The sequence below is a fragment of the Melopsittacus undulatus genome, chromosome 1, assembly GCF_012275295.1.
Source record: "Melopsittacus undulatus isolate bMelUnd1 chromosome 1, bMelUnd1.mat.Z, whole genome shotgun sequence".
Taxonomy (NCBI): Eukaryota; Metazoa; Chordata; class Aves; order Psittaciformes; family Psittaculidae; genus Melopsittacus; species Melopsittacus undulatus.
The window spans coordinates 150,021,589-150,036,088 of NC_047527.1; the positions used below are offsets into that span (position 1 = coordinate 150,021,589).

A 14,500-nucleotide genomic window follows, 5' to 3' on the forward strand; every position below is an offset into this window, starting at 1 on the left:
GGATGCGGGTTCTTAATAGAGTGTCTTAATGATGTAACCATTAAAGGATGGCAAATGCCTTATTAAAGAGGGATTAATTTCACACAAACACTGTTAATGGACACCAAGAGAAGTCTCTTGCTCTGGGGCAAAAGAAGCAGTTGTACAGCCTTTAGGGGTGGGTGGAACCTCGATGTTGACAACCACCACTGACACCATGCACCAGTCACAGGCCATGCCTCCCTGCCCAGGCTTCGCTAACAAAGGAAAGACATTTTTTCACATCCCAGTTTATTAAAAATGGATACCATAAACAAGACCTGTACAAAAAATTCCTGACATTGCCCATGATTTGGTAACAGTTGCCTGGTGAGAAGTTACCGTCTTGGGCCCCCTCGGCCTCTTCCACGGCCTCGGCCTCTGCCACGGCCTCTTCCACGGCCTCTTCCAGCAACTGAGCAGATGAAACAGAAAGGATAAATCATGTGAGACCCACTTTCACCTTGGTTAAAACATTCTCTATCGAGCATAAACAACACACATACTGCTTCCCTGTGATGAGGTATTGTTAATGCTCAGTAGGTTTCAGGCAGTATTTCCATCATCTGTGTTAGCTTTTTCAGTATACCAGTGCCACAGACTACTGTCTGTCTATAACTTCACTGCAGAAAACAAGGGGATGTAACAGTTTGCTGCTCCCAAACGTAAGTTAAGTCTGACAGAGAACTTTTTCTCTTTTTCTTCATCTTTTTGAGATAATCTAGTTTTTCAGGCATCACAAAAGCATACACAAGAGTACTTTGTTACTGTTCATTACAGTGTAACAGATGTTTTTTCTTGCCACAGCTCGCACTGTGGTTCATCAAGTATGCTGCTAGAGAAAAATGGCGAGTTTTAACATGCTGTGAGATTCCCAAACTCAGCCTTTCTCAGGCACATTTTAAAAGGATCCCACCTCCAAACAGCCCCCAGTTTTCAGTGATGCCTCTGCCAAGTTCCGATGTGCTTCTTAGGCCATGAGCTCAGCTGTGTGCTCCTGCTTTCAAAAACTGCTATTTTATGGTAAAGGGAAAGCAGAATCACAGAATAATTGAGGCTACAAACAACTGCTGTAGGTCTTAGGATCCAAATCATGATAATGTGATCTCACCCCTTTCTCCTAAAGACACACAACCTGCCCCACCAGGTTTCAAGGCCAAACTTGTGCGATTACTGGTTGATTTCAAAGAAGCCTGTCAGTGCAGGGCTCAAAAGGGTACTTAAAATTCCATGGAAGTGGGTGGTTAAGAGCCACACTCCAGCATTCACATTTAGCCAGGAGATTACAACTCTGTTCCACCTGACCCTACCTAGGTTAGAAATGCCATACAGACAGAGCAGAGGCACAAATTACTGTGAAGGCTGGTGGCTTTGCTGGCAACAGCCTGACCCTGTGAAATACATGGAAGCATCAACACCTGACTGAATGATTACAGCACCTACAGGCATCAGCAGCAGCCACACTGACAAAGTGCTGGCAGACACACGTTCCACATACACCTCTCAGCCAGCACCTTGCCTTCCACTGACAGTCTCTTTTGCCAAGGACACACGCTATGTTACACACTTATGAAGCCTGAGGGCATCTGCAGGTTAAGGCAAAGCACAGCACAACACACCAGAGGTCTGAGAGTGCTTCAGTCCACTAGAGATGCAAGGAGGATGAAACTGAGGTAACTAGTGCTATCACAGCTCCTTTCCCCTCTCCAAGTTAAGAAGAGATAGAGCTGTTCTTGTTCACATTGTGAGGTTCAGGAAAAACACAACCCAAGTGCACTCACTTCTCCACGTGGCCAGATTGTTTTTAACAGATATGAGAGGAACAAAACACTTCGAGGAGCTTTATCCTTGTTCTCTATAAAGGCAGTGGCCATACCCCTTGTACACTGCGATGCACACACCACAGTGTTCCTCACACCACTGCAGTGAGGTAGGCACACCAATTCGTAACATGCACATGGATCAAAGACCACAGATCCAAATATTTAAGCACTAGTTACAGGAGAAATGGTACCACATTTAGAGCACAATTAGCTTTCACTTACAACTTACTATTTTAAAAGTACACAGATTAACTGTTGGGCAAAACACACAGTGCCGAAGACAACCTATAGACCTTCTGGGGTTTACTGCATATTAACCTTAAACAGTGTGGGTTAACACTGAATTGCTCTCTACACTGTTGGGCTTCTAGAGAGCTTTTTGTTCAACAGTTCTGTGACAGATTAAGATTTACTCAAGCTTAAAAACACTTACATTTTTTTAAACAGATGTATAAAAACCCATACCTATGATTTCACATGAAAGAAAGCTCTACAGATGCTAAGGTGGGGAAGGCAGACTTAGCCAGTCCAGTGTCAAACCCTCTGAGATGAAAGAGCTAGCTGCCAAATGCAGATATTAAGACACGCAAGTCCGATGACTTCAGATTCAGAGCGCTAAAACGCATACAAAGGCAAAGCAAACACAGACCAGGAAAGCACAAACTAACCTGCTTCTCTTTTCTTGGATTTGACTTTTGGTTCAACATCCACTAGCAAAGTATCCAGAGGCAAACTGTCAGGCAGGATGAAGTATCGGATGTTATTCCCTCGAATACTCAGCGTCTCCAGCTGTACAGGTTCTCTGTTCTTCAGTGTCATCTTCACTGCTTTGAGATGTGTGTTCATACTGACATCCACTCCTGAAACAACACAAGTCTGATTTCAGGGATAAAAGGCTTTAAGCTGGTCTCTTGTTGGCTGGTTTTACGCTCCCTAATTTAGCAATTGCTGCCTTTAGCCATCTTCTTGCTAGAGATCTGGATCTAGGCAAGAGCAAGTTTGTATAGGGTTGAAACAATTTCTTTGAACAAGTAGTAAACTGCTGCTTAATCTTTATATTCTTTTCAAAGACAAGCAAACCAAACCTTTAAGGAGGAAAAACGTTTTCTGTAAGCCTCAGAAAAATCATAGAATGGTCTGGTTTGGAAGGGACCTCAAAGATCACCCAGTTCCAACCAGATGGAAACTGCAGTTCACAAACACCTGCTAATTCAGTGACACCCACCCCAGCAGTTACTACACGTTCTAACTCCTGCACAAACAACCCTTTGTGCTAAAAATCCGGATAGTCTCGTTCCATAAATGAGTGAGGAGCAGGCCAGAAACAGAACCACCACTGTGCTGTGCTTATTCCATATATTTTTCTGTCCTGCCCCCTTACTTCCAGGTTTTACACAGCTCTCTGGCACCTGCACTTGATTTGTGCAAGGTTCACATGATGTGAAACCTGCTCCTTCACCAACCCAAAGAGGAAGAGATGGCCCAGCAACAATGGATAGGTTCATGCACCTGTGTAAAGGGAAGAGTCTCATGTTAGAAACACAGACTGCATGAAGCTGTTACAGGAAATGAGAGATTCCGATCAACAGTTAAGCCTGCTAGAGCACTGAGGCCAGCAGACAAGCAGTTTGTTTGCTTTCTATCCAGCTGGGTTCAACAGAGCTTGCTGCAATCAGACACCAGAGTGGTGCCTTCACGTCTACTCAAAGCTGATGGATCTGGCAGCAAAATAATGTCTGTTCTGCACTCTGCCAAATCTCAGCAGATTGCTACTGGCCAAAAAAGCACCTCAGCAATCCCCTGGAATACAACTCTGCCAAGTTTGAGTTCTGTTTTGTTTTACTGACAGTGCCTGTGCAGACAGGCTTCTAAAAGCAGCCTGGGATGAGTGAGGGAAAGGAGACCAAGCATGTTCATCAGCATCACTGTAAGGGTCATCAGATACAACATGCACCATCTACATTCCTGGTCATCTCTACAGCAATGCTAACATGAATGTTCTCAGAACAAGATCACTCACTGATACAATTAAAAGCAAACAGAATAGTCTGCTTATTTATCATTACATGAGAACAATATAATAAATCATAAAGGCTTTTCCTGCAACACAGAAGTTTCTGACAATAACATTCCACAAACTTATGCAAAAGACCTCTGGCATCAGCAGGAGACCAGGTTTGCAGCACCAAGACTCCTACTATGGTAATACAGCATTTGTAAATCATGTAAATAACATGAGCCAGAGGCTTGGAGCAACCTGCTCTAGTGTGAGGTGTCCCTGCGCATGGCAGGGGGTTGGAACTGGATAACTTTAAGGTCCCTTCCAACCCAAACCAGTCTGGGATTCTATGATTTAGAAGTTCACCTTAACAAGAGTAAAAATGAACTCAACAGAAATGATTTATTTTTTTAGATAAAACCCTCTGAAACCCAAAACTTCACTGATCAAAAAAGAAATCCCTCTTCTGGCATTTGGCTGCAATGTTTCTATTGTTACTGCACCTTCATAAATGGAAAGTCAGATGTGCTGAGACACCTTATCAAAACTCACCTGTACCTCCACCAGCTTGATATGGCAGTAAAACTGCCTCACCAGCATCATCATCCTAAGAGAGTATCACACTTCCCACAGCTTGGCCAATGGTTTGGAAATGTCTCCTTCCCTCACTTCCAAGCCTGTTTGGAAGTGAAGGCTGGAGCCTGCCTCCCAGCAGCACTTTACACAGAATAGAGCAGCAGCCTAAGATCAACCACGGGGGTACCTGGCCACCAGAATGTCAAGGACAATCTGCAGCTGACTGAAATTCCAAGTGTTTTCATGGTTGGCTTTTCACTGCTCTGCACTGCAACTTCGCCCAGTCTGGGCTCTTCTACAAACACCTCCCTGCTTGTACCCGACGTCAATTAGGAAGAACACCTCCTGCATCTCATAGAATCATAGAATAGTTAGGGTTGGAAAGGACCCAAAGATCATCTAGTTCCAACCCCCCTGCCATGGGCAGGGACACCTCACATTAAACTGTATTACCCAAAGCTTCATCCAACCTGGTCTTGAACACCACCAGGGATGGAGCATTCACAACCTCCCTGGGCAACCCATTCCAGTGCCTCATCACCGTAACAGTAAAGAATTTCTTCCTTATATCCAATCTAAACCTCTGCTGTTTTTCAACCCGTTACCCCTTGTCCTGTCACTACAGTCCCTAATGAATAGTCCCTCCCCAGCATCCCTATAGGCCCCCTTCAGATACTGGAAGCTGCTCTGAGGTCTCCACGCAGCTTCTCTTCTCCAGGCTGAACAGCCCCAACTTTCTCAGCCTATCCTCATATGTGAGGTGCTCCAACCCTCTGATCATCCTCGTGGCCTCCTCTAGACTCGTTCTAACAGCTCCATGTCCTTTTTATGTTGAGGGCACCAGAACTCTCTCCCAGAGAAGGTCCCCGCAAGAGGGAGTACAAAACAAAAGAGCTCGGTCTAAGCCAGCCGTTAGCAGACCGGTAACAGACACCGCTCTGCTGCAGCCTCCCGCCCGCCGTACCTGTGATAGTGCCATGCACCTGCGTCCCGTTCTTCAGCTCAATGGTCACAGTCTCATGGCTCAGCTTCATTAGAAACCTAGGAATTCAAATCAAACCAAATCGCTCACTCCCATGTAAAGCCGTTTGTGTTGAACACCCCGTTATGAAAACCGGTATGCCCGAAGCATTCCCACATCCCAGCTCCCGAAGGCAGCGGTCCCGCATCCTGCGGCAGACGGTCAGTGCAGCGTTATGCGAGAGCAAGGTACAAACCCCTCCAGCCCCCGGGCTCTGTGGCACTGACACTGCCCAACCCCGCACCGTTAGGCGCCCGTCACCACACACGGACCGGAGCGTTCAAACCCCTCAGGAGGACAATTCTAACCTAACATGGCGGGGGTTCCGCCCCGAGGGGTGACTGCTGAGCTCCCAGCCCCACGGCCGAGGCACCGGTACGGGATTGGAGCCCCGCACCGCCCGTTAACGGGGGCCGGGAGCGGGGGATGTGGGCCCACCGGGCGGCGGCTGAACGCTTGGGCCTGCTTCCCTCAGCGGCCTAGCGCCGGCAATCCGCCTCCATCCGCTCACCTGACGAGCTTCATCGCGGCGGCAGACGGGGGCTACGGCCGGGCGGGGGCAGCGGGGCGGCGGAGGCCGCACCGCGGGGAGAGCGGAGACCCTGGGCGGGCAGGCCCGGAGCTGCGGGCCGGTCACTCGGAGCAGGCCGCGCCGCCGCCGACAAGCGGCCTCCCGACGCAGCGATCAATGGGCGGAAGCGGCGCTGCGCGCCCGGACGGAGGTGCAACAGCGCCCTCTAGCGTGCGGGAGGTCCCGCCCGCGGGGGCAGGAAAGGCAAGCTGGTTCCTAGGAGCTCACGGCTTTTGCTGCTTTACCCCGTTAAAAAAATACATTTTAGAGAAAAATACATAATTTTAAAGCCACGGCCCAGGTTTAAAGTTTATATTTTATACAAATATTTTATATTGTTTTGTACAAATTCACGTATTTCTTAAAAAGTAGTAATTTTATCTGTGTGTGTGAATTTACCCATGTGATGAAAGCTTACCCATCTAAAACATACACACAAAGCTCTTTCAAATGCTATTTTGCCCAGCTCAGAACTTCTGTGTTTGGCCAATCACCTTTCATGTTGAATCTGTAACAGACCAATGGCACAGTGGAAAAACCCCAAACTTGGGAGAGCTGATGTGTGCCTGCAATAGGGGAGGGAAAGGGAGATGCCAACTTCCCTTTTCCCCCCCAGCACCTACTGCTGTGGTCAGTGAAAACCCTGAGGTTGTCCTGGGAGAAGCAGAGCAGAGGAGACACTTGGGACTAAACGTCAGGGAGGTTCAGCCACAGGGCTCCTCACACTGAGATGCAGCCACAGTAATGAAGACTGGAACGTGAGCCCTACACCAACACCAGGGCACAGTCACCAGGACTGAAGCACAGACAAGCAGAGTCTGCACCTGTAGAGCAGAGAAGGAAGCAAAGCGCCCTTCCAGTGATCCAGTTCCTAAGGATCAATTTGGGAACAGCCGCTCCAAAGCACAACACACACCATGGACACGCTATCTAGAAAAGTTGAACAATTTATTGTCATTTATGAGAACACCGTTTGTGATTTTAGAAATACAGACTCCTTGCAAAGTACTGAAATGCAGGTGCTTTCCAACTTCCAAAACCTGCGTTATTCCACATCTTACAAACCTTTTATGTTAGAGATACAAGTTCAGTCTTTGCTTCTTCACCAAAGATGCAAGGATTTAGCTCTAGACTGCAAGACAACCACACCGAGTTTCAAACGCCAGAGAGCCATCAAAACCGTGCTTTCCAAATGCAGAGTCTGTGGTGTTCTGGGACTTCCAGCCCATAATGGAGCTCACCTTCAAAAACTTTAAGTTAGAGGGTTTGCCAGTTAACTGCCAACTGGTATTTCCATTACAGCATCTAGAAGCAAACAGACACTTTGCAAGTACTAGTGCTTATGAACAGGTTATGTTTACACAGAGGCCGGAGAAGCTCCGGAAACATTCAAGGTTAAAGTGAACAGTTAACAGTTGCAAAAATCTGTACATATTTTCAGTTGTAACTCAAAGGAACACCCAGAGTCCAGTGTTTTGTGTTCTAGCCTTAACTGTGCTCATCCCAGCGTTCTACATGTTCCTCCCTTGCCCCCATTTTAAATGGTACACTCGCAATCTGAATATACAGCTGTACTTACAGGAACTATTAAATAAAGCACAGTGCCTTAAGCAAGTTCCATGGCTGGTTTTGAACAAACCATATAAAATAAGTGACAAAATAGATTAAAATTGGTCCTCAATTAGGTTTACTTATGTTTTTTTTTTTACAGCTTGGAAGCACTAAGTTGAAAGACACACATTTATTATTAACCAGCACAAATGATTCTGTAGCTTTTTGTCTTTTGAAGAGTATGTTACAATATCATGCATGAGAAGCAAGCTGCTGCTCCCAAGTGCAAACAGAGTTTAGACTAAACACGTTCTCCTCCGGCTGTTATTCCTTCTTTCATAAACTTCCACATAACCAAGAATAGAAGCAGCTGACAAGCAAAACAATATGAAGTTCACCTTTCACGTTGCGACCCATTCTTGAAGTAATGGAATACTTTGGACCTTTAGCATAAGGAAGGTTCAAGAAACACTGCAAAGGATTTTTACATTCTTTGATTTCATTTACATCTTTAGAAAGAAAAAAATCTATATTTTAACTTGCTAACTAACGTATCATCTGGAGACTGTAATATTGAAACAGTGCAAGACATCTGCAACTTCAGGAACATCCAATTACACTGCCCTCTCACCCAACAATGATGAGTAGAATATTGCATCAGTCCTAGATTAACAAGACAGGACAAAAGCTCATTTTAGAAGAGCACTAGGATTCAAAACATCTTTTCTACTTAGTGAAAAGAATCCACACACGAATATGCACAAAGGACTCCTTAACGTGGACTTTTATCACAACAAATATAATCTGGCTGTACGTCTTGGAACGAGACATTTTATTGGTGTGAAGCTGTATTTGTTCAGAGACTAGAAGCTCCATTATTAATGCTTCAATATCTGGGTATTCTAATGCACAAACAGCATCAGAGCTTTCACCTGTCGAGCCAGAGACCAAATACTCAGCTGAAACAGCCCAGGCAGACCATGAGCTGAAGCAGTCCACTTATGCCCTAAAACATTCCAGACACCAAGATGCTGATTTGCATCTTTGCACTGCCTCAATAAGAGTGGAGCCAACTCCACTAATGCAATATTCCAAAGACCATTGCAACTAAAGACTGTTGAGTCACGTCTCAGTTGAAAGCTGCCACCCACCACCATTGGACACTATTTTCTCTCCTCTGCCCCCCAACACCACCAACGCTAAAAATATCACTATTTGGTGTGGAAAGCAGGTCAGTAGAGACTCCAAGTGTGGCTCGAGGAATCCTCACTACCAAGCCGCTTTCCACACACACAAATTCAGTCCATCTTCTCTTTCTGGACCAGCTTGGGTGCATCTACAAAATCCTTGCCGTTGTAAAGGATGATGGCAAAAGTTCCAGAGCTTGCACTTCCCCAGAAAAAGACATAGGCCATTGTCTCAGTCCATGTATCACCTGTTAAGAGTTAGATAAACATTTTAGGATCATTATCTCCAGAGAGAGGCTTTTTAGTACAAAACCAAAATATTTCAACCCCCCCCCTTCAGAGATCTGCAGTCAGATGAAGTCAGAAGTCCTTCATGGACACTGGGGTCTTTGCTTCCTCTACTTCCTTAACTAGGAAAACTGTGTTTGCCACAAGGTTCTTAGAACACTTTTGAACAAACAGCTACAGAAGTTGGAGGCCAAGAACTCTATGGGCACTAATGATAAAAAATTCAAGGCAAAAGAGCACAAATCTTCACAACTCCCAACACAGATTTAGATTACAGACACACGCATCAGAACAGGTTTATGCCTGTATCTGACTTTTCTGAACTGTCTTTCTGCCCTACATCAGGTGTTATTCTGGGGATTCATCCAGCTGTAATAATAATAGATATCTACTTAGTTGCAGCTAAAACTGGGGGCAACTAACTGCCCCTTAAATGACTTCTACAAAAGTTTGAACACAGTTTTCTATAGTAGCCCAGGTTTTTCTGCATTAATGATACAGTGCTAGCTCTCAATCTTCACAGCCATGCTCCAACACCTTTTAGTATGATGGAGAAGCAATTTTATACTTAATAGTTTACAGTAACCTTTCACAGGAAGTCTGCACACAAGCAAGCTAATTCTGTGCAATTAAAAATAGTGACTTACCAGCCATGAGCAAACAAATAATGCACATGGAGAAAGCAACCACCATAATAATAGGCAACTGGGGAAAGAGAAAAAGAATAATCATTTGATATAGCAGCACATATATGCCTTCATTTCCTTTAAGATGAGTTGTACTACAAAGCTATTTACTAACTTTGCAGTGAAGTTGTTTTAATTCCTGATTCACCTGTTGTCAGGTACAAAATATTCTGGAGGAGTGTGTTGAGTTAACTAAGTTAATTCTTAAAATGCACCTTCTGTTTATTAAAAGAGAGGTGGAGATTTGTGGTTTTAAGAAAAGAGTACACCAGCCACTAGTTAAACAAACCCAGAATGTCCCAAATCCCATTTCACAGAATAGAAGGGTGAGGAAAAAAAACCAAGTGGGGTTTTGTGTTAGTCTGTGCACGAAGAATGAGATCTTCACAAGCTGCTTCTGCAGAAGCAGAGAGTCACTGGTGGTGACAGAGTTTCTCCCTTTCCACTTGACGGAACACATTTTTAAAGAGCAGCAAGCAGCAGGTTTTTTTACAGTACCTCAACACACTCCATTTTCTGTCAAGGGAACAAGCTGGGTTTAGTCCTATAAGCAGGTGTTATAGAAACATAACCAGATTATAAGGACACTTCACTCAATAGACAAGTTCTACTTAGTCACATGAAGCAAGTGACTAAAAGGTTTTATGTATTTCTCCAGTCATGAATAAAGTCTGCATACTCACAGCTAAGAACTTCCAGTCTTTCTGGACGTGCAGAGGACTAGCAGGTTCTACTTCATCCACAGAATAATTCCCAAGAAAAAGATCAATTGCATCCTGGAAGAGTAAGGGAGAGCATGAGCTAAAATGCACAACAACACTGTTGCACTTCCCCACAGTTAAAAGCCTAACTTACCTGTCTAAATCCATCAGAGAAGTTGTTCTTGTAGTAACGTATTAATGAGTTCCATCCATCCATTATTAAGCCCCACTGAGTTCTCTTCCCAGTTCTGCAACAAGCAGTTTTGAAAAAACATTTCAAATAGGTTTATCAATTCAGGAGGATAACTTCAGATTTACAGTTCTTTCATGGGTTTATGTTTAATAAGTGTATTTACATGGAGGTATTCATCTGGTGTTGCCTTTGCATTACTACCACACAATGCCTGTAACTAGGTTTGAAAGTTACACTTCTCTCCATCCAACAATATAAGTGTGCCCTGAAGAAGCACATTTGCTCGGGTTTATTTCCAGGTAGCCTTTTTTCCTTTCATATGAACACAGTGAAGAATAGTGTTCTGTAGACTTTAGTCTGACCTTTTACCAGTTGAGTCACAGCAAAACTTGTTAATAGCCTAAGCCCCTTCTCAGATATGAAGGCTTAAAGAAAATCCCAAACATGCCAAAACCAACCCAGAAGGCCTTTACAAGAAAGGCTGACTTGCCTTGTGTAGTCTGTCTTTAAGGCACCAGTTCCAGCATATTGTTTGGCACAAGCATTAGCATTGTCAGCCCATGCTGTGAATAGGAAAACATTAAGAAAGATTAAGGAAGTTATTTACTCTGGTTGGGAAAAAAAAGCAATTGTTTGAAGTCTATAAACAAACCTACCATTTTTGTAGATTTTCTCAAAGTCTGCCTGCTCTTCAATTCTCTGTCCAACATGCAGAATACCAAGCCTCTAAAACAAAGAGCAGATTGAGGCTTATTAGGAGTTCACTAGAAACATCAGGATATGCTATCAGAAAAAGCTGGATTTATCAAAGCAGAGTCTGGCTAATGTGTTTCAAGTAGCACAGTGACTCATATATGCAAGCTCTTATTGCTATGTTAAAATTGTATTTCAGTTCCAAACAGACAGCCTCTCTCCTCTTCCTGAGTGTTAAACAAGAACAAGCATTTACCTGAAGCTGGGCTTGAAGAGATCGGCGTGCCAACAAGCTCTGAATCACATTAGTCCGATCAAGGCAGTCCATGCAGTTACTGCGGAATATTCCTTCCTGCTGAGTCACTATTTTACCATCGGAATCTACTAGAAAATAACTAACACATACAATCCACTTAAGTATTTATAGGTAACAGTCCATATAAATCACACCTTTTCAGAAGTGAATATTCTAGCAATCAAAACACAGTTGTCTTGAACACACAAAGAGTTCTTAGATGTGGCTTCAAACTTTGAGGTCACCCTGAATTCTTCCCCTCCAACACTGGAGACTAACATTGGTATATGAACATCTTGTAATCTCAGGGCACTCTTGCCCTTCTAATTGCACTCTTCTAATTTAGAAAGCCCACCAGCAATATTGAGTTATGTCACTGGGAAGAGCAGATCGAGGTACGAAATCAGAGCCTTACATTTTACTTTTTCACTGATGGCAAGGTCCTAGGTCCAGGGATAGCAATATAACTAACAGAGTATAAAACACCAGAAGTAACCAGATTTGTATATACATGGTCACCTGGTTCAATCCAGTCACCACTGCACAGAAGAGCCATATAAACTCTCAGGCACACTTCTTCCAGGAAGGTATTCAGATCTTTAAGGCTTAAGTTTGAAAACCTGCTACTGTCACTCTTCTCCCCATTATGAGAAGATCTGGGGGAGCCAGATGTTCTCTCCTGCAACAGCATATGCTATTTGTTACCTCAGTCTTTTTAATTAACTAAACTAGGTGTCCTTGAGTTGAATACTGAGCTGGTAAAACAGATATGCTGATCAAGCTACCAGCTGGATGTGTGAACAGGACAGAACTATACTTGCCCTTCTGCCACAGCATTAAACTTACAGTTGCCTAAAGACTTACAGATTCTGTAGATTAAGTTACTCCGTTATGTAGTTATGGACTCTGAATGTGGACTAGCATATGATCCACTGTTACTGTACAGTATTTTGAGAGTCTTAGAGCCATGCAGAAGTAAAAAAATCAAGAGCCTTAGAAGCCTGTGCATTTACTTTGATCAGCTTTGTGTTAAGAAGACTCATTTTTGTCTTTCCTGAAGAATTAGTTTTGTTAAACCATGTTTTACATTGTTGTATGATTAAAGGAAACCAACGCCTGTGAAATCCTCATTTTCCCCTTCTCCCACCAAGCTCTGCCTAGAACTGATACTAAGATAACAGTATAGTCAAAGAGTAAAACTATTTTATTAACCAGAAGTGTTAAGTGCTGCATTTTCTACAGTTGCTCTAAAAACATTTCACCCACCCTCACCAACTCAAACCCGGCAAGCCAGCTCTCTGACAGGTCTTTCCCAACTGGATTTAACCTGTGGAAAAGAGCTGTTTCCCTCCATTGAACTGTGCACCTCTCTCAGGGCTGCACAACTGTTTAATAAGAATATCAGAACTCAAGACTTTTCTGTTCCTATTTAAGCAACCATCACCCTAAATGAAACAGAATAAGGTATGGTAGAGCCAGCCTAATCCTAAGGAAGAACCTTCACTTCTGTATCTTGTTTTAGAGACACATAGCTTTATGGGATTCGGTATTCAGTCTAAGAATAAAGGATCCTTGCTCTATGGGAAACCTACAAGCTTAATTCTCCTTATTCAAAGTGCTCAAAGCCAATTTGTCAGCTCTTCACGTATTTTTCAGGGTGGTGGGCAGAGAATATTCACTGCCATCTGGTTTATTTACACTATTCCCATAGCCTTCATTCCAGGCAAGAGAGTTCATTCCTGAGACTCCTACTCTAGTCTACAGGTCACTTGGGTTTTTGATAGCATAAACCACTGCCAGTTTTATGATGTTTTAGCTGATGTACTTTGTGCTTTAGGCACCAGACTTCAGGAACAGCAACGAAGCAATCAGAAAAGCAGAACAAAGGAAACAGTTTTGCTATCAATCTACATGTCTACAAGTAGCAAAGACCAATAAATGCTTAAAACGCACTTGTGGGACTATAAAACTTAACCTGATTTAGACAATTAGTCTAGTATTATGACTCACTAAAATGAGAATTTGTTTCCTTGTGGGTTACTTATGTTAGCAAGGGCCAACAGTCAGTACCAGTGTCAAGGTTTGGAGCCACAACCACATGTGTTAGAGAAAACACTGCCAAAGAGAGAGCAGGTGCTGGTGGAAGGAGTACTAAGTGTTGGAGACTCAGTAGCACAGTTGCTACTAAGTGTTGGACACTCAGTAGCAGCACAGTTTGCTGTCCACAACACACAGAATTACTATTGGATGAAAAACATAACACTTAAGGAGACTACTTCTGTTTAATGGCTTATTGCATGCATGCTCATTTCTTTGTCTAACCTAAGGCACAAAGGCAACCCCTGAGTCACAATGCAGGGCTGCTACAACTCCCAGAACCATTTTATTGAGACATACAAAAGGCTTTCTTTACATCTTACCCACCACCAGGTCTCTAACCTTGCATGGTGTCAGCAACAGTGTTTCCATCTAGAAACACTAATGTAGATGAAAGCACCTTTACAGAAGATTACATGTCTGGTTTGCTGTGCTCTGGCTCAAGAGCAACTATGAGGAAGTGGTGTCATTTTAACAGTACAGAAACAAACTGCAGAGCCTTACCTAAACTCATCCTGCTGTTCTGCTAGTTGATCCATCAAAATTTGAAGTCGATCCCATCTCATCCGGCTGCACTCTTTATGAAAGTCAAATGCTACATATCTGTTCAGAGAGAGAAGCATCTTCTCAGATTAGGTATGTACTGCAATGAAGGTCTCAGCCCCCCCGCCCCCAGGGAAAGGCTGATCTATAAAACAGACAGTGACAGAGGATTTGGTTTTCTTTAGAGATAGCTTCCAGCAAGTATCTGTGGATTTCTCAGTACTCTGTAATCTTCCTGAGGCTGCATCCATAGTGTGC

The 14,500-nt window shown here is 43.7% G+C and overlaps 2 protein-coding genes across 2 annotated transcripts in view; both read right to left on the reverse strand.

Annotated features, from left to right (window-relative positions):
- Nucleotides 1-253: 253 nt before the first annotated feature.
- Nucleotides 254-6,133, reverse strand: LOC101881862 (small nuclear ribonucleoprotein Sm D1). The gene is made up of 4 exons (XM_005147995.4): nt 5,949-6,133; nt 5,381-5,457; nt 2,510-2,701; nt 254-433 (listed from the first exon to the last, which is right to left on the reverse strand). The coding sequence occupies exons 1-4, from the start codon at nt 5,960-5,962 to the stop codon at nt 357-359; spliced, it is 360 nt and encodes a 119-aa protein (XP_005148052.1). The 5' UTR covers nt 5,963-6,133; the 3' UTR covers nt 254-356.
- An 806-nt stretch (nt 6,134-6,939) lies between these two features.
- The window catches only part of SACM1L (SAC1 like phosphatidylinositide phosphatase), a 29,731-nt gene continuing 22,170 nt past the window's right edge, over nt 6,940-14,500 (reverse strand). Inside the window, exons 13-20 of the mRNA XM_034066157.1 lie at nt 14,204-14,302; nt 11,564-11,702; nt 11,271-11,340; nt 11,105-11,177; nt 10,576-10,669; nt 10,404-10,496; nt 9,682-9,739; nt 6,940-8,994 (exon numbers count right to left, since the gene is read on the reverse strand). Coding sequence (XP_033922048.1) covers nt 8,858-8,994; nt 9,682-9,739; nt 10,404-10,496; nt 10,576-10,669; nt 11,105-11,177; nt 11,271-11,340; nt 11,564-11,702; nt 14,204-14,302 — 763 coding nt within the window. The 3' untranslated portion in view covers nt 6,940-8,857. The remainder of the gene's footprint in view (nt 8,995-9,681; nt 9,740-10,403; nt 10,497-10,575; nt 10,670-11,104; nt 11,178-11,270; nt 11,341-11,563; nt 11,703-14,203; nt 14,303-14,500) is intronic.

Bases quoted from the DNA above. Each gene is read 5' to 3' on its own strand.
- LOC101881862 (XM_005147995.4), bottom strand. The intron at 2,702-5,380 runs GTACGGCGGGCG...GTGTTGTTTCAG, and splicing joins GGTGCATGGCACTATCACAG to GAGTGGATGTCAGTATGAAC. The intron at 434-2,509 runs GTTAGTTTGTGC...TCATCTGCTCAG, and splicing joins ATCCAAGAAAAGAGAAGCAG to TTGCTGGAAGAGGCCGTGGA.